Source organism: Plectropomus leopardus, chromosome 17 (genome assembly GCF_026936395.1).
Source record: "Plectropomus leopardus strain MGB_pleo_1.0 chromosome 17, ASM2693639v1, whole genome shotgun sequence".
Classification (NCBI taxonomy): Eukaryota; Metazoa; Chordata; class Actinopteri; order Perciformes; family Serranidae; genus Plectropomus; species Plectropomus leopardus.
The window spans coordinates 31,065,653-31,090,503 of NC_142192.1; the positions used below are offsets into that span (position 1 = coordinate 31,065,653).

The 24,851-nt window shown below is 36.5% G+C and overlaps 4 protein-coding genes across 7 annotated transcripts in view; 2 read left to right on the forward strand and 2 right to left on the reverse strand.

Annotated features, from left to right (window-relative positions):
• LOC121958250 (CCR4-NOT transcription complex subunit 3-like) overlaps positions 1-1,960 on the reverse strand; it is a 39,796-nt gene extending 37,836 nt beyond the window's left edge. For 2 of the 3 annotated variants that reach the window (XM_088090221.1, XM_088090220.1), the window contains exon 1: positions 1,756-1,960. The gene's annotated coding sequence lies outside the window, so the exon portion shown is untranslated. The remainder of the gene's footprint in view (positions 1-1,755) is intronic. The other variant, XM_042507134.2, reaches the window with a different exon arrangement.
• Positions 1,961-2,580: 620 nt separating this feature from the next.
• Positions 2,581-10,352, reverse strand: LOC121958045 (coiled-coil domain-containing protein 106-like). Of its 2 annotated transcripts, XM_042506897.2 has the most exons (8): positions 10,308-10,352; positions 10,116-10,192; positions 8,108-8,245; positions 6,901-7,092; positions 6,080-6,232; positions 5,504-5,698; positions 4,755-4,915; positions 2,581-3,484 (listed from the first exon to the last, which is right to left on the reverse strand). In XM_042506897.2, exons 2-8 carry the CDS (start codon positions 10,153-10,155, stop codon positions 3,329-3,331), a joined length of 1,035 nt encoding a protein of 344 aa, XP_042362831.2. In that variant the 5' UTR covers positions 10,156-10,192; positions 10,308-10,352; the 3' UTR covers positions 2,581-3,328. The 2 variants fall into 2 exon arrangements, with proteins under 2 accessions (XP_042362831.2, XP_042362830.2); XM_042506896.2 differs by lacking the exon at positions 10,308-10,352 and having other exon boundaries at positions 10,116-10,292.
• A 608-nt stretch (positions 10,353-10,960) lies between these two features.
• Positions 10,961-12,468, forward strand: tmem238a (transmembrane protein 238a). The gene is made up of 3 exons (XM_042506911.2): positions 10,961-11,099; positions 11,772-11,929; positions 12,045-12,468. The coding sequence occupies exons 2-3, from the start codon at positions 11,776-11,778 to the stop codon at positions 12,206-12,208; spliced, it is 318 nt and encodes a 105-aa protein (XP_042362845.1). The 5' UTR covers positions 10,961-11,099; positions 11,772-11,775; the 3' UTR covers positions 12,209-12,468.
• Positions 12,469-19,033: 6,565 nt separating this feature from the next.
• LOC121958030 (visinin-like) lies at positions 19,034-24,823 on the forward strand. The gene is made up of 4 exons (XM_042506875.2): positions 19,034-19,169; positions 20,429-21,008; positions 23,464-23,575; positions 23,894-24,823. Exons 2-4 carry the CDS (start codon positions 20,628-20,630, stop codon positions 23,977-23,979), a joined length of 579 nt encoding a protein of 192 aa, XP_042362809.1. The 5' UTR covers positions 19,034-19,169; positions 20,429-20,627; the 3' UTR covers positions 23,980-24,823.
• The last annotated feature ends 28 nt before the right edge of the window (positions 24,824-24,851 follow it).

A 24,851-nucleotide genomic window follows, 5' to 3' on the forward strand; every position in this document is an offset into this window, starting at 1 on the left:
AACTGTTTTTATTAGCACAGAAGGTGGGTCGGAGCGGCTCAGTTTCACTGTAGCATGTGACAATAATCCTCCTTAAATATAGTTATGAATTAATTCTCTGTCATTAAATAATCAATTAACGGACTAATCGGTACTAGTCTGATGTTGATTTAATACACTGCTCCTGAGGGAAGATTATGTCACCTTAACTAGGGGTCGACAGATTATCTATATCGATGTTTTATTTAAATGATTGCTGCTAAATCCAATTAATGAAATGTGTGCGTATTGCACTCATCTAGGGAAGGCAGTCTGCAATATAATACCTGCAAAGAAAATGTCAGCATGAGATGAACTTTTACTTTGTAAAACATCAGGGAGCTATTTTTATTTATTATTTTTTAAATGTAAAAAAAAAAAAAAAAAAGTTGCTGGGAACTTGCTGCATATTATGTTGAGGGCATTTAAACAAAGTGGTGTGTTAGAGTTTGTTATATTCAAAATTCTGCATTTTGACAGAAATATTTTCATTGTTATTGTAAATGCGTATTGCTCCAAATATCCGTTATCGGTCTCATTAAGTACTAATAATCACTACCTGTCCCAAAAATCAGTATCGGTCAGTTCAGTTCAGGGCTTTCATTGTCTCTTGAGGGGAAATCTGATCTGCAGTTGGTGGTACAAAAAACAATTTAAAAATACAATAAAGTGCCTCATAGAGCATCATAGTGGCACACAACCAAACTTGAAAAAAGCAATCCCAACCAACATTACAATTTAAGTTAAAATGTTATTTTCAAATCCCTTATTAAACTTGCCTGTATTCACTGTTGTTGAACTTTTATGTATTCATATGTGATTTTATGCTGTTTTATTGCTGTTGGTAACCTTGAGTGTCCTGAAAGGCGCCCATACATAAAATGTTTTATTATTATTATTATTATTATTAATAAAAGGAGTAAGCTCAGTCAACTATTAGAACAAGTAATTAAAATATAGAAGTGTCAAAAAAGGAGTGATTACAGTCATTTCCAAACATAAAAAGAATTGTGCGTGTTAATTATGTTGACTGCACATGAAACAAAGTAAATTTATATTTATGGTTTTACATTTTCCTATGACCCCTAACCTCAAATATATTTTTGAGAAATAAACTTAACTTTGACACTTCTTGAAGTGTGACTCAGAGCTCACCTGCTTGCTGTGGTTTTGCAACAAAATCAAAAGTTTATTATCGACTTTAACAAACAAAAGTGTAAATTAGCTTTAGCATTACTTTCTAAAAACAAGTGTCCACATCTGGACACAGGCCCCCCGTGTCCTGCTAACACACGGTCTCACTGTCCACTTGAGTTTTACACTTTTAATGTCCATTTCTGTGATATTTTAGAGTCAAACCTTGAATTAAACCGGTGTAAGAGCAGCTAGCTAAACCGAAAAACCGAGCCACGTTCTGGGACCGAGGGACGAACCGGAGTTAGCCCGGGATGTTTATAAACAATGCGGGCATCGTGAGTGAGCAGCAGCCCGGTGGGCTCCAGCATCCGAGCGCTTCAACACACACTAAAGTTTACACACCGCGGCGCCGGCACAGGAAGTTGAGCTTTTTCCGTTTTTTTAGCAGCAAACACACAAGTTGATGTGTTGTCAGTGCGGAGCTGCAGCTTCCACCGGCGGTTTGATGTGGAAGACACAATTTGGAGAGAGAGAGAGGCAAAGAGTGAAAGGGGGGGAAAGGCACTAAATTCATCACCTCTCAGTCCGACATTCATTTACCTGGATTTTCCCGGGTTCCGGAGTATCTCTTTGCCCAGTCGCTCCACTCTGGCAAATCTTCACCGTTTCAGTATTTGGGATATTCTTCTAAAAAAAAAAAAAAATTCTTCTCGCTAAACAATCACTCCGCACATCCAAGATGGCTACCAGGAACACCTCCTCCTCCGATGCCCTGTTGGACAGGAATCCCGCCTACCTCACCTGTGATTGGTCCGCCGTGGCACTCCCGTACTCCTATTGGCTAATTTAAGCTGTCAATCAAGAGGCGCTGGTTTTACAACTTCCAGGATAGCTCGCGCTCTGATTGGACAGTTTGGAAAGGTTAAAGGGGAAGTTTGTTTCACGCCCCCTTCTGTCTGTCGCAAGGTGTTATGGGAGATAGAGTTTGCTGCCGCTTTAAAAAGTCGATAAAAAAGACAATGAACCACTTAACAAGAAATGTTCCATAATTTGCAATAAATTAGTAGATTTAGACAATATTTTTTGAAAATCTGGGGAAAACTGTTCAATATAAAAATACTTTTTTATAATTATCATCATTAAATAAAATTTATATTCATAATAAATCCAACTTAAATAAAATATTATTTATTTATATTGATTATTTATTAATTATTTAGAAATAATTCATATTCATATATATATATATTCCACGCCATAGATAATTTTTTCTTTCATTGTTCATCGACTTCCTCAATGTATTTAAAAGAAATCCCCTACTTTATAACTGCCTACGGTGTATTGACCTTGGTGTTGCTGAATCTTTAAATGCTTAATTCATGATTTCTTTACATTTTTCATCATTGTAAAAGAAAACCAACATAATTTTACATTTAAAGTTATTTACTTTCTTGCATGATGTGACCTTTAAACACCAAACAATTCACAAAACTACAACGTCAGGATGCCCGACTGGCCAAATCATATAACGTATACTACTTGTAAATGCACAAACAAATATTATTTTTCAATAAAACATATTGAATGTGCATATTTTAAAAAAAACAATAATCCAAACACAACAAAATGTTGTGTAAAAAATTAATAAAGCAAATAAATATTTCTCTCTCTTTTGATACAAAACAAAAAAAAGATGGCCGGTCGTTCTGGTGAACAATCATCTGACTGTCTGTAAACACACCGAGAGCATCAATATTTTACACAAACTACAGTTTTTAACACTTGTTGATTACTTTGACGCCGGCTCTTGAAATGTTTGCAGTCATTCATAAATCAAGGTCATTATAATCCTTAGTCTACTGTGTCTTTTAATTAATAAATTCAATAAATACTTAAGGAGTAACTTAATGTAATTTTCAACATTCAATGAAAATCAAAATCTTCAATACTGAACCAAAGAAAAAAAATTCTGCCCACCACAACAGCTGCATAATTAATAAAAAGAAAATTCAGAAATCAAGCAGCATGTCAGCAGAAATATTCAACTTTAATCCTGTGATTTGGCATCGGATCTTTCTTTCTAATCTGTATATTTTCTGCTTCTTCTTAAGGAACTGATAAATAAAAGCTGAAGGAGTGCAAAAGAAAAAAAAAGGAAAAACCCTGTTGCCGCTCAGTTTCTGAACCTGTAGGAGATTGGCAGCAGCTTGTGACTCTTCTTCAGGGTTTGAACCTTTGCGTGCGTCTGCTCGTCCATCGTCTTGTAGCACCGCCGGGCGTAATCCAAAAGCTTCTCCTTCGACGCCTCGAACTCCCCGACCTCCGCCACCTGCAGGAGCATCAGAACTGTCATTAATTTAGAGGAAATTTATCCCATTTTACAAGCTTTTCATTGTTCATTTTTTGATAATTTTGGCTGTGTTCATGAATATATACAGTTTAGCAAGAATGTATTTTTTGTTCAATCTTGGAATTTCCAGCTCAGCTCCTTCAATGAGTCTAAAATACACTAAATTTAGGAAACTAAATTGTTACATTCATAGTATTAAGTGCAAAAATAAAATGCTCCATTGAAACCCATTAAAACTGCAATTTTTGATCCCACAACCATCAAAGCAGAAAAACATGCATTATATTATTTAACTGTAATTTTTACGATTTTCCACCTGATGGCGACATTTTTTAAACTTTTTTATGCACGTTTATTCATTCTGTTGAATCCACTATTACTGCACAGTAACATATAAAGATCGGCCTACACTGATATTATTAGTGTTATGCTACTTGTAGTGTTAGATTCCAACTGTTTCCACATCGTGTGATCCAAACATTTCACAGCGCTGTGAAGTCAAAAATCAACTGAAAAAATGTTCATCTCGTTTTTATCTGACCAAATATTCTGCATCAATTCATATTTGTCAACATTTAGCCTTTCAAAAATACCATTTTCAACATTTCAGCAACATTTTGGACAAGCAACAATCTAAAAGCACTATAAATTACATTTTTACACACTATAATCAACTATAATACTACGACTACGATCACTACTACTACTGTTACTACTACTACTACTAATAATAATAATACAGTGGACTTACATTGCGTTGTTCTGGACACTCTGAGATGGTTTACAGAGAAAAAACAACAAAACAAAGAAAACTAACTGACTGACCAACCGACCATCATATTTAGCAACAAGGAAAACACAAATAATAAGGGGAGTGGTGTTATTTTAAGGCTTCTTTTTTTAGAAAAAAGATAACTGATGAAACTGACTACAAAACTAATGTTAATAATGGTTGTAAAAAAATGAATTCTACATCACTGAATCTACACCAAAACTAAGCACAGATTATTAATTTTAAGTATTGTATTAATTTTATTTTTAATATGCATTTTATACGTATTGGAATAAACAGCCGACCTCTTTTTAAAGGAGCTGATAGGATCACGTTTCACTGGAGCTGTGTAACTCCATGTGACTAATAAATGATTGACTGACAGATTTTTGACAGGATAAAAAATGATTGTTTTTAGTGCATCACTGATAGAGGCTATCATATCATCATGATCAGCAACATTAAAAAAACTGCGACCTTATCTGGAGCCACCAGCAGCAGCTCTGCGATCGGCGAGGTGGAGGCCATGGTGTTTCTGTCGACCCCGTGGATGTGGAAAGCTCGGGACATGCTCCGCACCCGCTGATAAGTCATCAGGATCTTTTTGTAACGAATCAAAACCCCCTCTGGGTCTTTAACTGAGGAGGAGAGAAAATAAAAACCCTTTCACACATGCAGTTCATCCCTAAAAGCCAACTACCTTTTGGCTTTTAATTGAACTTTATCTATTTCTTGACTATTTCTTTAGATGTTTTAGTCTGTTTTACTATTTTCTTTATCTTTTCATTATTTAGAACGTATTTATTTATCATTTTACTTTGTTTTTATCCTTTAATTTACCTCTTATTTAAAGTTTGCATATTTTGGTTTTATTGTATGAAGCACTTTGTGTGACAGTTCATTTGTATAAAATGTGCTATACAAATAAAGTCTGATTGACTGATTGATTAGGCACTAAAATGTGCAGGAACATTTCCTGCAGAGAGTCACGTGTGAATGGTGTCAGTATTTTTGTTGGTAAGCGTGGTCCCGTTTTACTCCAGATCATCAAGAAATGTCTCAATTTTAGGTTTCTTTGGCCACAGTGAAGGCATGTGAAAAAAATAAAGTGTACTCAGTTACTCACGGGGTGAGTAATTGATATACAAATGTTCATTTTCAGGGGTGAAGTATTGCTTTAAAGTAAACTTCACACAGTACACAGTATTGCAGTATACAGTCCCCACCTCTCTGTCTCTCCCTCCCGTGCGTGATCCTGAAGATCCTCCTCATCTTCATCCTCGGCTCTCCGTTGGCTCGCCCTCGACCTTTCTTCTTTGACCCCTTCTCCAGCGACGAGTCCTCGTCTTCCTCCTCCTCTTCCTCCATGTACTCGTCCTCGGTGTAGTATTTATCCTCCTCAATATGAAACTCCTGCTTCACTGCAGAGGGGAAAGTTCTATAAAATCTACAAAGTCTCTGTGTAATATTTAAAACTTAGGACTGTTTAAAAACAGTAATAAAAGCAATTTCAGACATCAAAGTTCAAGATTTCTAACATCGTAAATTGCAATACTTAATTAATTAAGCATTTGAAACATGAGAAAATTGGCCTGATTTTTGTCAAAAACATGGGAAGATTGCACTGAGCATTGAAAGGAGAAAAGATGCAAAAATTAGCAAATTTTTTTGCAGAAATCACTCCAATTTTCTCAGGTTTTTCCAGTTTAAATACTCGTAAAAAGTTGTCTGAAAGCACCATGAGAAAAGTGATGTCACTCCAGGTTTCAAATGGTTAACTGGTGTGTCAGACATGTGCTCACCAGGGATGGCAGCGCTGCGGCGGGCCCGGGATCCTGGTCCCTGCAGCCGTTTGAGGGTCATCCCAGACCTGGTGGTCATGGGGGACAGAGGAGAAGGAGAGCCGGCCGGCTGGATCTTCACAGCACGATGAGACTCTCCACACCAATTTGTCACTGAGCGTTAGAGGAAAAGACTTTTCTGAGGTCCAGGAAAACAAAATAGTATTTACATAAATACATATGAGTGTGTGTGTGTTATCATTATCAGTTATCTCAAAATAATGACTTATACAAAACTATGAATTAGATTTAGTATCTCAAAATAATTATTTAGTATCTTAAAAGAAAACCTTCTTAACTAATGGCTTATTTATCTCAAAACAGTACGACAGTTTCTTAAAATAATTATCTCAAAACATTTTTTTCATAATTATGACTTTGTACCTCAGTAAAATGAGAAACTTTCCCACAATGACAAAAAAAACTAAAAAATAGTGGCTTCTTAAAATCATTAGAAATTTCTTTAATACGGATGGTGGTTTCTCAAGATAACGAGTTTGTACTCAATATTTTCAAGACTTTCTCAAAATAAAATTTTAATAAAATAAAATAAAAATAAAATTCTCAAAATTGTTATAACGTTTGTTGATTTAAATACTGATATTTTGTTGTCTCCATTCTGTTTTCATATCTATCTTGTTCTTATTGCAGCTATGTCTATGTTTATTTATTGTTTGTGCATTTCCACTCATGTTAATTTGAACTGGATGATTTATTTATTCATTTATTTTTTCATTTCAAACTAAAACTGGATCTGACGGTTGTGTTTGCGGACTCCTCACCCTCCGGACCCCTCATGCTGACGATGAAGCGGTCCAGCTGGCAGCGCAGGAAGTTGCGTTCCTCCTCCAGCTCCTCGATGCGTTTCTGCAGCCAGGCGTTCTTCTCCAGCGTGACGTACAGGTGAGCTCGCAGGTTAGAGACCAGGATGAAAGGGCTGTAATGAGAGTGAGGAGGCTCGTGCACGACGGGCTCTGCAGGAGGAGATCAGACGCATCAGAGATAAATCAGCTCGGCTCTTTGCACCTGCAGGCATCACAGTGTAACAGTATCATCATCTTGTTATACTATAAATTTTTCAGAAATTATTCACAAGTTTCCATTTTATTACATGACGGAAATTCCAGATGTACTTTCTTAACCCTTTGATACCCAAGCAAACTGGCTTGATGTCTTTCAAAAACATGGGAAGAAGGCAATATGCAACTAAACAAGAAAAAGCCCAAACATTAGCAAGAAACAAGTAAAAAGTTACAAGGAAAAAAAACTGAAAATAAGAAAAATGATTAATCAAATAATTTAATTCATTAATTAATTAAGTGTAATTTTTTTAAGTTTTAAAAAAATAGAAAAAAAATTAAAAAACAGGGAAAAACAAAAATCCAACCTCGAGAAAGGGCTGATATATATATATATATATATATATATATATATATATATATATATATATATATATATATATATATTTTTTTTTTTTTTCTGTAACAGAACTTTAAATATATAACTATAGGAATGAATGAATAAAAAATAAAAAAAATTTGAAAACACAAGGAGAAAAAAATAGACCTCAAGAAAGTGCCAATGCAGTAATAATAATAATAATAATAATAATAATAATAATAATAATAATAATAATAATAACTTTTCCTAGTTTTTCTAATAATCTCCCCACAGCTATTTTTCACGTTATTTTCTTGTCCCCTTTAACACATTTTTTTTGCAATTTTCTGGAAATTTGTCCAGAAAGTTGCTCATTGCCTTTTTCCCTATTTTCAAAAGAAATCAAACCACTTTTCCCATCTTCCAGAGGTTTAAACGCTTGTGAATGGCATCTGAAAGCAGAACAACAAAAGCAGATTCTAAAGAGTTAAGTCTGTCAGATGCAGCATGAAAACAGAAACCTGCTGATTATCTCAGTATGTTTCTGCTGCATCATAAACTGGTCAGAATTTAGGAAAGTGGTGGTTGTGTGTGGTAGACGTGGCGTACCTTCCATCACCTGCTGACCCTGGTTCAGGTGATATGCAGCTGGTCTCTGGATGTTCTCCAGAGGGAAAGAGACCTCAAAGGCATCCAGATACAAACTTCCTCCTCCTGATGATGATGACGGCTGCGGCATGTAGTGCTCTGATAATAACACACAAGACAACAGAGTTAAATTATTATACCTTAATCTGTTGTTTCTTATTTTATTAACCGTCCATAAACCAGGATTTCACACTGTGTTTTATAAAATAGAATAGAATAGAATAGAATAGAAATACTTTATCAATCCTGCGAGGGAAATTGTTTTGTTAGAGCCGCAAATAAGAGAGCAGCAACTGAATAAAATACTGGTTAAAAAGGCAATTTAATGCAAACTTAAATACAAAGGAGGGCACCTAACATAGAATAAAACACAATAGAATAAAATAACAATAATAATAATGCAGATATGTACAGTATGTACAGAGAACAAACAAAAAAGCCAAAATGATTCAAAAGAGCAATCAAAAGAAGAAAAGTAAGTGTGGAAAAAGTGAAGATGGATGTGTAAACATAGTAATGTGCAGAATTGAGAGCATGAAACAGATCACCTCCTCTACCGTCATCACAGAAAAGAAGTCTGTCTATTGTTTAGTCAAAAAAAAACTATAAAATAAATTTGATCATAAAGCAAAATGTGTCAGGATCTGTGTGGCTACACACTTCATTCAGTAATAGACAATAAAAAAATAGGTATGATGAAATAAGATTTAGTGATGCTGAGAGAAACTGCTGTGTGTTGAGTAAAAAGAAGGCTTTGAGTGCAAGTATAAAAGCATCCAAAATACACGGGACCGAAAATAAATACATTTTAGTTTGTATTTTTAAAAGCAAAACACATGGATATATATCTACAAAACAGAACATCAGTAAAATTGTAATAACATAGACAGAGAAGAACTTAAATCCAAAAATGGAAATAACCTTATCTAGAGCCAGTGTTTGATTTTTATGTTCAAAAACATAATTATTTTAAAGAATTAGGATATTTTCAGGTGATATTACACATCATTTCTGCCAATTAGTCCGCTTAATTCATACATGATGGACCTTTGAGATGTACATAAAAACATATACAGAGAATATATATAGTATTTTAGCTTTATACTGTATAATGTGTACAATCTTGTACAATGGTGAAGCTGATTAAGTATATAGTATTTATTTTTTAGAATAAACATAATATTTAGTTTGAGAGTCTAGCACAGTGGTGCGGGTCCTGGTCCAAAAGTGGGTTGCGGGTCTATTCTGAAGGGACCACAAGTGACTGGTGAACATGTCAAGTTTGTAAAAATAAACATTTTATTTTGAAGTATAGTGAATTTTCAGCACAGAGCTCTTATTCTAAAATGCCATTTCTGTTTATTCTTGCAGTAAGTTTGATTTCTTTTTGTTCTGAGCTACTGTGTTGTTTACATTTTGTGAAATCAAATTTAATAATTTATAAACTGTGGACCTTTAACTTATGACTATCTGGACCACTGGTCTAGTATATATAGTCTATATATAGTATTTGTAATAGTACTTTAGGCCTACTTGAAGTATTGTAGTTAACACCTTAGTAGCGTCATTAACTAGCAGGCAATCATCAGATTTGCTAGCTTTCTAGAATAAACCAACATTTTTGGCAAGCTTGCTGAACAAGCTCTTCTTGATAATCCATTAATGGACTTTAACTGTTGTGCTATTACAACAAAACTGACCACCAATTTATTTCATGCAATCGTGGTTTTGCATCATCATCCTGCAGATGCTACGCTTTTCCGAAGATGTTTTCATTTAACATGAAATGGCTTTTTTTAGGGCGATTTTTCCATCTTATCCAACATTACTGAGAAAAAACATCAGAAAATACAGTAAAGTCTATGAACAGACGACGCGTTTAGGTAATTATTGCATATAAAAGTCATTAAAATGCGCTGAATCGTTTGCAGCACACGGCGGACCTGACACTTCACCGTAGCTTTTTTACCTGGCGGCTGTGAACCGTCTCTGCTGGCTGTTGGATTCATGTTGCTCCGTCAGGTGAGCAGCTCTGAGAGGTGGGAACTGAAATAAAGTGATAAACGTGTTATTATGAGTCTGTGTGCAGTTATACTCCTGTAATACAGCCTGAAACGACCCGCAGCTGCTGCTCCGCCGCCGCTGCTGCTGCTGCAATTACCTGATTATAAGTGGCTTCAACAGGTGGAGCATGCTCAGGTGTGCGCATGCGCAAAACAACAGTTTTCCTTCCCCTGTGAGAAAAAACAAACCAACTTTATTAAATACAAGTGCACAGAGCAAGTCTGGAAATACACAAATACAAAACAGAGATTTGCAGCAATGGTGGAAATGATGCTGCAATACAGTCAGATATAGAAAAAACAAAGACAAAAACAGATAATAATATATTGGAAAATCTAAGGATAAAATGATTTTTAACAAAAAGGAAAGAATAACAGGTGAAACGTTCAGGTAAATACAATAAGGATCACAAACGCACAGACAGAGACAAAATAAAATAAAATAAAATAAAATAAGATAAAAAGAAATTACCAATGGACAATTAAAAAAATAAATGATGGTCAACAGTTTCATCTTCAAAGGGAAAAAGGTGCAAGTGTGAACTTCAAATTTAAATCTCTTGCGAAAAACAAACATTTACAGGGTATTTACTGACACAGTTTAAAAGTGGGTTTATTTTACTTTAAACAGGACACAAAAGATAAAAGAAAAGGATGTTGCTGTTTTTCTAACTGAACCTCTAAATTATCTTGTACCTTCAAGACTAGTTTGAGAGTATTGGGACGCGCCCGACCGGAAACGTGTCACCTGAGGGGGCGGTGCTCAGGTAGGTGGAGAGGGACAGTCTGGGGAGTAAACGCGGAAGAAGTAAAACTACACGATAGAAACATAAGAAACAAAAAGCACGATAGATCGAGATTTTATGCTGCGGGACGAACAACAATAAGAAGTGAGTGAATTCGAAGCATGATGGTGTGAAATGAAGAGTTTTGTTAAAGTTTACAACAGAATGAGGTTTTTGTCCGAAACAGCCTCACCTGAGGGAGCTGCTGTGCTGCTCTGCAGAGATTTCGCCGATGAAGCTAAATGAGAAATAACTTTAGGATGATCCGGTCTTTGTTGTAACATTTGCACGATTTTTGTTTAAATAGAAAATCTGCACAAATGATGAAATCCTGACTGAGTCACATCTTACATGAAAACCATCTAAAAATGGAAAGAATACCGAAGTTGAACGTGATTAAGCTGAAACAATTAGAAAAGGAAAAATAATTAAAAGTTAAATAAATAAATTATGACATTAAAACAAAAATAAATTATTCATTATTTTCTTTAAATTTCTTAAGAATGTATTTATTAATGTCTTTAATGTTTTTTAAGTTTGCTCTTTATATTTTTATTAATTCATTTTTTGATTATTATTTTCATTATTACTACCAGCATTATCATTATCACTGTTATTGTTATCTGTAATTGTTTCTCTGTTGCATTTATTTACTTATCAATGTATTCCTTTATAAGATTGATAATTGGCTTATTTCTGTGTTTTGATAAGATAAAAAATATCAAAAATCTGCAGAAAGCTGCAGTTTTCACGTGTCTTTCTGCTCTCCTTCCTCAGGTTCATGATGGGCCTGTGTGACGGCCTCTCCCACTGCAAACTGGCTCTGGCCTTTGCTGTGTTTATGGATTTACTGGGAGGATCCGCTCTGCTGGTGGGAGTCTTTGCCCCCCTGGAGATCAAGGGGCAGGACTATGGAGACCTACTGGTCTATACTGGTATGAAATCAGCTCGTGGAGAAGAAACATGTTGATGTATTTCTGCGTTTTCTTAAGTTAAAAGCACTTGTGTGACTCAGCTGTGATTGATAACGTGTTTGACGTCTGTGTGCAGGAGCTCTGTTCGTGCTGACGTCTCTGGCCGGCTGGGTGTTGTGGTACAGCGGAAACATCGACGGCCTGACGTCCAAGAAGGAGCTCGGACACATCAGCAGCGCCGTGGACCGGCTGGCTCGCAGACTCAGCCGCAAGATCCGCATCCACAGGAGCCAAATCTGAGCCACGGACAGGAAGTCTGGCTACATTTCAGTGTAAAAGTCTGCTGATGCTTGTGTTTGTGTTACAGACACTGAGTTGAACTTTTTAGTGTTACACGCATGTCGAGAAACATTTCAGTTACAGATGTGCACCTGCTGTTCTGTTACATAATCCGGATATTGATGTTTTATTATGATCAGTATTTTTATGTTTTTGATATGACTGTCATTCATTAAAGCAGTGGTCCCTCCTTTCAATAAATGCATTTTATACATTATAAACATGTATTTTTATTACATTTTCAACAAAGTTCACAACCAATTCCCAGCATAGTTTTATTAAATTAATATCAGTGTCTGGTTTAAATTCAAATAGTTGCATTCAAAATAAGAGAATGAAAAAAAAAGGATGATGTTCAACACTATTATTATTATTATTATTGTGTTTTAATTGAGTATGTAGTAATATATAGAATATATATATTTATATAGTATTTTGATGTACTATATATATATATATATATATATATATATATATATATACACACACACACATATTAAAACCAATATAAATATTTTTAAAAATATTCTAAAAAAAAGTCATATTTAATTTTACAATTATTTCACTTCTGCGATGTGTGTTTTATTTAGTTCTGTTTTTTAAGGACCACTCACTTGGAAGCATTAGAAGAAGAACAACAGAAACTATTAATGTACACATATGCTTTTGTACTTTATAGCTTTATAATGTAAATCTAAGATATCGTCCTTTATACGTTGCCCTTTTTCTCTCCTTTGCATGAACTATTCATGTCTTTATCTGCTTTGTTTCTTGTGCTGCTGTGACACCTTAATTTCTGTCGCTGGGTATCAATAGATGAATAGTTGTTTTTCTTCTCTAATATTCAGAGTTGATGGAGTAATTAATGTATCTATAACCTGTACTGACCTCTGGTGGTGACCAGCAGGACTTACTACAACAATAATCGAGCATGTAGAATATTTACTGTCTCTTCAAAATAGATTAGAAAGATAAATCAAAGTGTTTTTTTGGCCCAGGCTGATGAATGAAGTCCACCTGAACTCAAGATTACCACAAAAAACGGGCGAGCAAAGAGGGGAAGTGACCTGGAAGCAGGTTTTCCCTCCAAAGAGATGGAAGTTTTCCTACGGCGCGGCTCGGCTAATCGGTTTCACCTGAGAACACTGGCGTTGTGCGGGTTTACACTGTAATGCATTACTCACTGCGGATTATTGTAACCTGTTCCACCACAGTAACTGTAACAGAGCACCTAATCCCAAAAACAAGTCATTAGGTTCATTACAGTCTGTAAAACACACAGATATCGGGTCAGGTCACACAGAGAAATCGTTTATTTAAACTTAATTTAAAAAGGGAATGACGCATTTTATAGGAATATATGAGCCACCAAATGTGAGGATTTTTTTCTGGTGTATAAAAGCTGATCTTAGATGAATTTGTTGCACCACTCTGAGTGTGTCTCTCCTCAGTTAACTTGTGTTCATAAGCTCCAGCACATGTTTGGTCAAATCTAATCTATTTGAGATCCAGTTCGACTTATGGGTCTGTCGGCTCACCAGACTTCACCTGGGTTGCCCTAATATGTTAAATCCCCCACCATGTGGTTCATCAAGTGGATTAAATCTGAACTACAGCAAACTGTATTTGCTTTTATTCAACCCAGGTTTGCTCTAAATTCAAAACTTTCTTCAGTTTATTCATAAATACTGGTCGTGAAGACTTTGGTTTTGTTCCTCGACAACTCTGTGGCCCTCAGTGTATAAAAATCCCTCCACCCATCACCCCGAATGACCTCATTTGAACTTGGCGTGAGCAGAGTATTCCCCTGCAGACGGCTGTTGTACCACGAGTAATGAGATTATGAGGACAGTTAGCATGTTTTCACTGGCCTTACTCTGAAAATCAGCAGGTGAAGTCAGGCAGACAGGTGGACTCTGAGGACATGATGTTGTCCTCAGAGACGTCAAGTCACAAATTCAAAATTTGATGCAGGACTTTTTGTAGCGTGGATAATAACAATGAAAATCCAACTTGAAATGACTCAAAATGTTCCAGTTTGTCTGGAAAGAAAAACTCAGATCTAAAGTAAAAATAGAAATGCCTCTTCGGTAAAAGTACAAAATTATTAGCATCAAAATATTCTCCGATGCTTTTCAGTTCTGAGAATTTTAGCATCTTTCAGCTCATTGTTTTGGGATTTCTAGTTTGAGATTTTGGTTCACTCTGTGAAAGAATCGGATCTCAGGGGCTGGTGGAGACCAAAAACAGAGTTAAAAGGGAGTGAATGTTGGACTCAAAGTTATTATTTTTGTACTGTCCTTTTGCATTCACTAAAAAAAAGCAAGGGCCTCAAAATCTGCAAACTTTCTGTTGCCACCATTACATAAGTTAGACGTTGAACCGCTGGCTGAATTCTCACCACTAAAGAAAACTGACAGTCTGTCTCCTGAGAGACGAAGGGAAAAAAAAAAAATCCAGGTGCAATGAGCAACTGATTCTTGCTGTCAACTCTGAAATGAATTTTGGGAATATGAAAATGCTCCAGTGTTTGAAATAGAAGTGTAACTTTTTTTTTACACATTTCATTTGCTTGAGTTAACACAGCTGTTTACCCAGAGATGCTGGTCATGTGACTCCAAAAAGAAATATATATATTTTTTAAGTTTTAAATTGTATTATTAACTTTTTTTTTCATGTTCTTGTCTTGTATTTTGTTGTGATTTGCTTATGCCGGTCAGCTATTGTCCATTGTTGCTGTTCGATTGAATGTATTTTGGCCTTTAAAATTGAATAAATGCGAATCACAAAAAATAAAATAAAGTAATAAACATTCTATTTATTTAACATAAAGACACATAAAGAACATGTGGCATAAAGGAGATTTTCTCAATATACTTATCATACTTTTGGCCCTTTCATGTCCATCTTCAACACTGCTAAAATGTGTGTTGAATGTGTTTTTTTTGTTTGGGCGTAAATAAATCCCGCGTTTTTCTTCAGTCCTCTGGCTGACTGTTGCTTTGACCTCCGTCTGCTCCCTCGACTTTTGTAACCTCACTTTAGGCCATTGTGCCCATTAAGGTGCCTATATTAAACATTCCCATTCTGGGAATAGATTCCTTGAGATTGGGCCAAAGAGCTTTGATAATACTTATCAGCCCTGTTCTGCTAACCACTGATTTTCCATTCCCTGTATTGACTGTCCGTCTGCTTTGCACTGCTGCCAAATCCTCCTTACAGCGCCTAACACCACCACCTTCACTGCTTCTCTCTCCCTCCATCTCCTTCTTTTCCTCCATTTTAATCCCCTGCTCCTCTCAATTAAGGGATTCTCTTTCCTAGAACTCATCTAAACAAGGTTGGGGGTTAAAGGTGAGATTGCGACAGATAAAGGTTTGTCTCAAGAGCCAAGGGACCCAAACTGCTAATCCTATAAATCCAGACTCTTTAGTATTTGGAGCCTGAAGGGAAAATCCCCAATCTAAAATAAGAAAGATCTGCATGATAGAGAGACGATAAAGTGCAGACATAGTGACGATTAACCGGGATGCCTCCCAAACTCAAAGATGATTGGTTCTGCATTTTGAGAAGAGATCCAAAAACACTGAAACTTTAGGTCACAAAAAAAACTACTGCTTAACTCAAACTTTAGCAGGTAGAACAAAGAAGTTGTGGATCTACTTATCTGATCTAAAAAAAATTTCTTACTGAGATGATGCACTTCAATTTTGTGACGATAAAATGGAAAAAAAGACACAAATTTAGATTAGCTGTGGCGCATTTACATTGAATCTTGGTAATCACCCTAAAATAGTCCAAATAGATCTAACTGGCAAATACGAAACTTCCACAAATTCTAATCAAATAGCTCCCATGTTATTCGTGGTTTATAGAAGTTAATATTAAGGTTGGAGCGGTCTGCAAAAAAGTTTGTGTTTGTTTTGGGTGCCTTGTGATAACTTGAGCATTTTTTTTGAATAATTTGGGCAGTTTTGCCCAACAAAACAAACAAAATATGACAAAATTACATATCATTACATATCTAAAGCTTGCTTACTAAAGCAAGAAAACATTAGCTGGTCAAAACCAAGTAAGTAGTAAAATGAGTAATTTTGGTATGAATTCATCTTGTATGGGGAAAGATTGTGTCGCTCTTCTTCATTTAAAAGATAAACAGTCCTGCTTTAGGGAGCTATTTTACCGATAAGGTCACATTGGTTTCGCTTGTCCTCTGGTCGAGCTCTCCAAAGCCTCGGCGGCCAGATGGCAAAATCCAGATCACCTGTGGAGCCGTAACTGAGGGTGCCAAGAGGGAGCCGGGGTGATGAAGTTCAGCCTCAGCACGTCAGCAGAGGAATTAAGTTGTTTTATTTAATACAGAAGGGCGATCAGAGGCCTGCCAGGAGAGTTTACTGTAGATGCTGCTCTATTCTTGTCCTGAGATAAAGAATTGATGAAGCAGTGGGTGTGGAGGATGTCTGCAGGCTGTTATGTCATCTTAATCAGGCTAGATGCACATAAAGTTTGTTGTTGTCGTTGCTGTGCTCGGTGATAATATTTAATACGAACCAGTTTACTGAGTTTATGCGTTTGGCAGCCTCACAGTACGAGGGTTTGCATCTTCTTTCTGTGTTAGCGATGGTTTCTTCATCTTCCTCCCACAGTCCAAAGAGGGTTAACTGTTGACTCTAATAGCCTTTTCTCAACAAAATTAATGCATATATAAAGTTTTATATTTTAAATGGGAAAATCCTCCAAAAATAGGTGATAGACTTCCACATTGCCAGCAGACAGCTCTACAGTAGGCCTATGTCTGCCTCTTCTTCATTGTTCAATCGATGTCATAAATGCAACAGAGAACAGGGTTTTATATATGTATGTATGTATGTATGTATGTGTGTGTGTGTGTGTGTGTGTGTAAATACATATCCTTTATTTCAAAAAATCAAACCAATGTGCACATGTTTAAAGGTTTAAATACTTGCTGCAAAGGAACACTGATGTCGATCCAGTTTTCAAAGCAGTGTTTTCTTGGACGCGTGTGATGTTTTGTTTCTGCAAACGTGGAGGTGATGACCTCGCTGTAAACCCACTTTATGACCATGAGATACGTTACAGCGAGCTGCTGGAGAGGTGAGGGAGGGGACGTCACCGTCGTTAAATACCACTACAGTCACAACCTCTGGGTCCCCAGGAGGTCAGACATTTAATCCCTCCCACCACGCTTCAGTCAGGTGTACGCCTGTTGAGAGACCACCGTTTAAAGCAGGTGCACTGAGGTGAAAGCAGGTGTGTTTTCTGTGTAGACTGGTTTACGGCGAAGCAGATGGTGGACCAGCAGTCAACACTCAGTTAAGCACATTTAAAGCACAGAGCCACTCCACACTGCTCGCTGGATTTAAACAGTTAAGTCTTGGCTTGCGTGAAGGCCCGAGGCAGTTTTGGGAAGGACTCACTTTTACTTTGTCACTTCACTTGTTCAGGTTTATTTTTTACCGCAGATCAAAGCTGCAGCGTGCTCGCAATCAGGCAACATCTCAGTGCCAGGTTCAGGTCAGCTGACTTGTTTTCAGACTGAGACGGGAGTCAAGCTGCGGGGTGAACTTTGAACTATGAAGTGTTTAGTCTGACCTTTGACCTGCATCACATGGAAAACCCCCATCTTCCCTCTGACTGTCACTGTACAATTACTGTATATCTCATATTATTATTATTATCATTATTATTAACCGTACAACAGTAACTAACACTTTGAGGCAGATACGGACAATTTTTTACTATGTAGCCAACTGGCAATATTGTCAATGCAAATGTCTTTAACCCGTTGAAACTTGAGACACCTTTCACAAGTTATTTAACCCTTGAAACCTGTGCAAATTAGTTGATTTCTTTCATTAAGGAAAAAGGCGATGAGCAACTTGACAGTAAATGTCAAGAAATGAGAAAAAGGTAACAGGAAAATCACCTAAAAAGTTAGTTTTAAAAGAAAGGAAAATGGAAAAAAAATACATAAAAATGTCCATAAAACCATATGTATAAGTATTATTATATTATATTATATATATTTAAAATTATGTCACGGGAAAAAAAAATCCTATTGTAATTTTTAAAAAATAAGATTTTTGTCATTTTCTTGTTTGTGTTTATTTTTTACTTTCCATTTTTCTTTTGCCTATATTCAGGTGATTTTCTTGACAACTTTTTTTCCCCTTTTGTTGAATTTTATTTTATTTTTTAAAATGATTTCCTGCTATTTTAGGGCCATCTCTAGTTAAGTTGCTCATTGCTTTCTCATTGCTAAGTTGCTCATTTTCTTAGGTTTTAAAAGGGTTAAATATGGCCATTAAACAAGCTTAAATATACTCCTAAACAACTACAGGCCCCTCACAGGACACTTAATGTCTTAAAAGAATACCACCTTTTACTTTCAAACTAGCAACACCACAGTGTGGAGAGTACCACATATAAAACTGTATGTAAGACACAGAAGTATGAGAGTAAAAAATATACTCAATACTTAAAAACCAAGAGTAGAAAAACTCAGTTTACAGAGGGGCCCATTTCAAAACAATGTATGTAATATAATTTTAATTACTGATGCGCTCATGTATTGCCACTTTAATGTTGGTAAAGGTGGTGCTAATTTTATTATCATTATTATTTCTTTATTTTGTTTAATTTGTGCCTTTTTTGCTCTGGAACCTGTTTGTGAAAAACACCCTCTGGATAAATGTGACTTGGCCATTTGACTTCGAGGAAAAAAAAAAGAAAAAAAGAGAAGAAGCTTGGTAAGCTCAGGGGTTCACGGGGGTGCTGCTGTGGCTCCGCCTCAGGGTGATCCATCTTAATTGACTTATCTCGACCAGTGGAGGCTGATTTCTTCTGCTGCTCACAGACTGATCATCACTATTTGTCCTGGACTCCTCAGCTGCTCACACAGGTAGGCGACAAACGGAGCTGCGCTACACTGACAACAAATAATACGACTCCTAGGACTTAAGACTTGAGGACACTAGGAACGGATTGACATTCTTGGACTATTTGTGTGGGTAGGGTTTATCTTAAATTAGGTTTAAGTTAGATTTCTTTGAGGTTAAATGCATCAAGTCTTAATAGAGTCATGAGAGTCATTCTCTCCACTAATGACGGTAATTTTTTGATGTTGTTTTGCCTGATTGATTAATTGTTTGTTCTCCTTTTTTAACTTTATTACATAGCCGAGGATGCCATGCTGAAGAAAACACTAGAATGCTTTAATAATCTTCTGCTGTTACTCACAACTTTTCAGACTCTGAGAAACATAGTTGTTTGCTGAGTCTCATTCCCAGGTCCTCAAATGAGGTCACTTGGGTTGGTTCAACGACCAACCCAAAAAGAAACAGATGTGATTCCTCTTCTTATTTTACCTAAATACAAAGTAGAGTTTGCCAGATTTCATTATTTCATATTGCATTGAGGTGTTAACTGAGTCTATTTATGGTCACTACAGCGCTTCACTTTGACTTAACTGAGCTAGAGGACCACTTGAACCCTTGAGGATCCTGAGTTATGTGGACGTTGGTAGGCACTGCCACAATGGCAATTCAATCTGTGAAGTTGTAATTATGGGGCAAAAAACCAAAATTTCAAGACAACATTTTACATCAGTGCCATTTAAGCTCTCATTATGGATGAGAGATTGATAGAGATAGTCACTGGGCTTAAAGTGCTCAACCAAGCTTGACTAGTGTCTAAAAAGTTGACTTTGGTTGGAAAAAGTTCTTGATTAACACTTAAATATATGCTTCTCAGTTTTCTTTTACATATAATGTCACTCAACATTGATAATAAGGAAAGACACACCTTGAAATGGAAGATGTTGGAATCTATACTCACAAGTGTCACCCAATAACTTTTTAAAACTTTTCTTCCTTGGCCAAACTGTGCGAGTCTTTGGTGGCGGATTGTCAGGACATTTTTGTTGTCAAAATATGTCTGAAAACATCCCTATAATGCTTATAACAACTGCAGTCTGCCAATTTTAAAACCAGCAAAGGAGTTGAGAATTGCTAAACTGTCTAGAACACAGAACGTTAAATGCCTAAAACAAACACTTCAGCCTTGACCTCGGTTGAACCTTGTCCGTGACACCTCTTGCTTGTATTACTGATTGTTGATTGGCTTAATGAGCTTACCAAGTGGCTTCTGCTCTTTTCACAGTATATGCTTCTGTGGACTGAACTGTAGGCCAGGACCAGGATCTACAAGGATACTGCAACAGTACCTCAGGAATAGTCCCCTGTTTACCGCTTTGACAGAGTAGAGGAGGTGACTCCCTAGGTTAATTGCCCTACAAGAGCACAAGGGCCAAACATTCACACTTTTATATAGCTCTAAGACATCGCCAACACCATCAACAATGGGTAACAGCAAGAGCGGTGCCGTGTCCAAGGAGATCCTGGAGGACCTGAAACTCAACACCAAGTTCTCAGAGACTGAGATTTCCCAGTGGTATGAAAATTTCAAGAGGCAGTGTCCAACAGGGCGCATCTCAAAAGAGGAGTTTCAGTCCATCTACAGCAAGTTCTTCCCAGAAAGTGACGCCCAAACATATGCCCAGCATGTCTTCCGCTCCTTCGACACAAACGACGATGGCACACTGGACTTCAAGGAGTACATCATCGCTCTCCACATGACGTCAACAGGGAAGACCACCAGGAAACTGGAGTGGGCCTTCTCGCTGTTTGACGTGGACAAGAATGGATACATCACCAAGTCAGAGGTCAAGGAAATCTGCACAGTAAGTTCTGGAGTAAGAGAATTGGTTTAGTTACCTTGCAAACAACTTGTTCATATAGCTTGCTGATTTTTTGACCTCCAGAAGTTTGGAGCTTGTCTGAAGGAGCAGTTGAATACTTTAGATAAATGAAGGATCGACAACAGTGTCATCTGCGTAGAGGTTGATATAAGACTGCCCGGTACTGTGTCTACGAGTGGCTTCAAGAATAAGGTCATATATTTGCAGTTTTTGTAGAACTCAGAATTGGGTAAACAGGGTTTAAGTGGATGTAGTTTCTGCTGTATACATTTAGACTGGATATGGGTCTCCTGCAAATTTCCCCCCGGGGATCGATGAAGTATCGCTGATTAGTATTTTAGTTAAGTTCTTTTGTGAACAGCATGAAGGGAGGGAGGATTTCAATGAGATCTGAGCTGTTAAGGAATATGTATATATATGTATGATATTTTTAGTCATGTGGAGATAACAGGAGCATACTCCCATCAAGCATGTGATTGTCTGAAAAGAAGTTGCAGTTTTTGGATGAGCCACTCAAACTTTTTGTAATTTTGATAGAATCTCTATTTGCAACCACTTACTCAATAACAGCATTTAGATCTCTTCTACCAAATTTACCTACAACATTAAAAGCTATTTTGTGTCTTATGGTATTATCCTGGCAAGGTAACTTTTGTAAACACAAGATTAGCATTGATTAATTGATTACAGCTGATAAACAGTTTAGGATTAATTAAAGGCTAATGCCCACAGAGGGCTTTGGAGTGAGGATGTGAGGATAAATATAAATACAGAACTAAGAGAATGGAGAGTGAACAGGTAACATGCATTAATCCTATTTTTTAATCAATATTAGGAATATGTGATAGTGTGATTATTGAAACTCAACTTTGAAAATAAAGCCAGTGTAAGGACTACCTGTAAAGATCTACCTGAATATTTTTAAGTAAACTATGGCAACCACTTGTTCCTAGAATGTGAAATTGAGAGAAACAAAATGAAATATAAACAAAGTATCATCTGCATACAGGATGATTTGAAACTGTCACACAAAACCTTTTTGGTGGCTTCTAGAAAAAGGTCAACATTAGAAACTGAAACCGTGAATTAGTGTAGAATAGTTTTAGACAGAGAAATGGCAAACATTATTTCTGTTATCGCTTTACATGTATTTAAAAAAAAACAAAAGCAAAAATAGCCAGAGAGGACTGCATAAGGCTCACAGTAAAAGGCAATGAAAAATAGGTTTAAGAAAAAAGCCAAATTTGTTTTCAAATGTTCTCTAATTTATAGCCCAGCCATTAATTTTTTCAGTAATATTTTCCTTAACATCTGCAACTGCAATAAATGTGAATTTTCTAGTTTTAGTTATCATAGTAGTTTCAGTTCTCAATGTCTTATCTTTTGCGTATGTAATGAGATTATTTAATGTTTTTGTTGACTTGTAAAATGCTCATATGTTAATCTAATCAGTTCCAGGATTTCATATAGAAGTTGTGAAAAGACAAGAACCAAAAAGTGTAAAGATCATAATTATACAACGGCTGTTTATTATTTATGTGTTAACTCTAGTATAGCAATCATTGACAACTAGTATGGATTCTGTACTGCTCCGCAGGCCTATTCATAGCCACCAAATTTTAGTTTAACAGATTAGAGGTCATATAATCGCAGAGCAAAGCCAAAGGGCTGACGGGTTAATCCGAGGCACCGCAGTGGATTGTTGGAGTTTTTGTCAATAGACACACGATCAGCTCATAGATGTGGCAAAATGGTTGAGATTAAAGGAGGATTTGGGTGTGATGTTTCCTGTCTGTTAGCTCTGACTGCCATCACTGTGAAGAGAGACTAAGAGCTCATTTATGCTCAATTTAAATATGTATTTGAACTCAGATGGAGCCATCTGCCCATACTCTTGGTTCATTTTGTCCATATTTGTACACGTTTTCTCAAAGTTTATGGATACGGACGAAATGGAGCATCATTGAGGAGCTCGGGAGCAGTGTAGTATAGTTCAAGCAAGATACAACTGTGGGAGATGACGAAGAAATTTTAAAAAATGGCAGAACAGAATGAATTAGTGATAAAGTAAAAATAATTTCCCCATCCACATGTTGCCATGTATTTTAATGGCCTCACTGTACACCACCATCTACAACGCTGCCTTCTTTAAAAGGTACATTATAACAACATCTTACACCATTACTTTCTTTTTTTGTTGTCTTTTGACTGCAACACATAGAAGTTAGAGGGCAGTGACATTTAAAACGTTTGAAAAGGACAAATTTATTTCTGTATGTTAAGAGTGTATTAATGAACCCTTAGGGACAAAAAGTTGCAGGTAAGGGAATCCATCTTGTCAGAATACTTCTTTTCACATAGAAAGGAAAAAATTGAAATACATGAATGCTTTCCTCTCTTTGACCTGTCTGTATCTTCTGTTGCTTTTGCCCAACAGGCTATTTTCAAGCTGATTCCTAAGGATGAGCTGGCTGACCTAGCTGATGATGAAAACACAGCTGAGAAGAGGGCAGATAAACTCTGGGCCTTCTTTGACAAGGGTGACAATGGTGAGATAAACACTGTCAATGGAGACATAAATGTATATCAGACTACATTGGTGTCCTTGCTTCTGATTGATCTTGCTCCAAAATGCAATGATTTTCAAATCTTTTTCAAACTATTTTCTATTGAATACAATACGGATAGATATATGGATGATATTTAATGCTCAAACTGATAAACTTTATTGTTTTGTTTTGTGTTTTTGTCAAATGCAACAAATTTTAAAGTGCAAAGTGATGTGTCATTTTATCAGCAACATCCAGAAGAGTTGCTTTTAATTTCAATAACCTGAACTAAACTTCTTTTTTCTTCACTTTTTCTAGACCGAGTGGCAGAAGGAGAGTTTATCCAGGGAGTGGTGGACAATGATGAAGCCCTTCGTTTGATTCAGTATACGCCTGGGAAGTAACACTCTCCATCAGATTCATCATATCTGTCTCCAGTCCTGTCGTTTCCACCTTAACCATCACTCTGTTAACACAATGACACCTGACAGCACCTTCACGAAATGTGAACACACACAGCAGGTGTGACCATAACGCCCCATCGCTCATTATTAGTTAAACAGAATCTCCTCCAGGATTTTTTAGCATTTCATACCAACATACATGTGCTGTCTGAACAGTTTCATTTTTTCATACTGGTATTACAGTAATTGTTAAAAACTACAATGTCTGTCTACCATGAAGGAGACTAATATCCCCTCATAACTGACACTTTCCCCAAAATTAAAGTAAATATGCGTGCACGTTTTCTGCTAAGATTAGCGTCTTCACTGAAGTTACAATAGATGAAGCACATACTGTCAGTGTTTAGTTTACATTTCTTAAGAAAATGTAACTATGAAGGTGTGTTTTAGGGACTCAAGCACACGTTTTAATATGATAAGATGTCACGTGCTGTAGTGAAATTTTCAAATATGTTGCTTTTTTTCTCTTTTGGGGCAGCCGATGCTGGTCTCTCATTTGACCCTGGGGTTTTTAAAAAAACCGTGACCAACATGTCAGTGCAGCAAGGTGTAACTCTACCTGTGCCCTTATGATTGTCTAATTGTGTGTCTTTTACAGTGTTCAATCCATCCATGTGGCACAATCGTACATGTTTGATGTTCTAGTTAAGTGGTGCACATTGGAAAATAGTTTGTTCATGTACAACAACATGTAAAACCAAATTTTGAGTCTGAATTTCCCTTTACATTAAATTCAATAAAACGAATCCACGAAATTGTAATAAAACTTGAGGTGTCAGAAGTGTTCTTTTGTCATGTTTTCACTCTCTCAG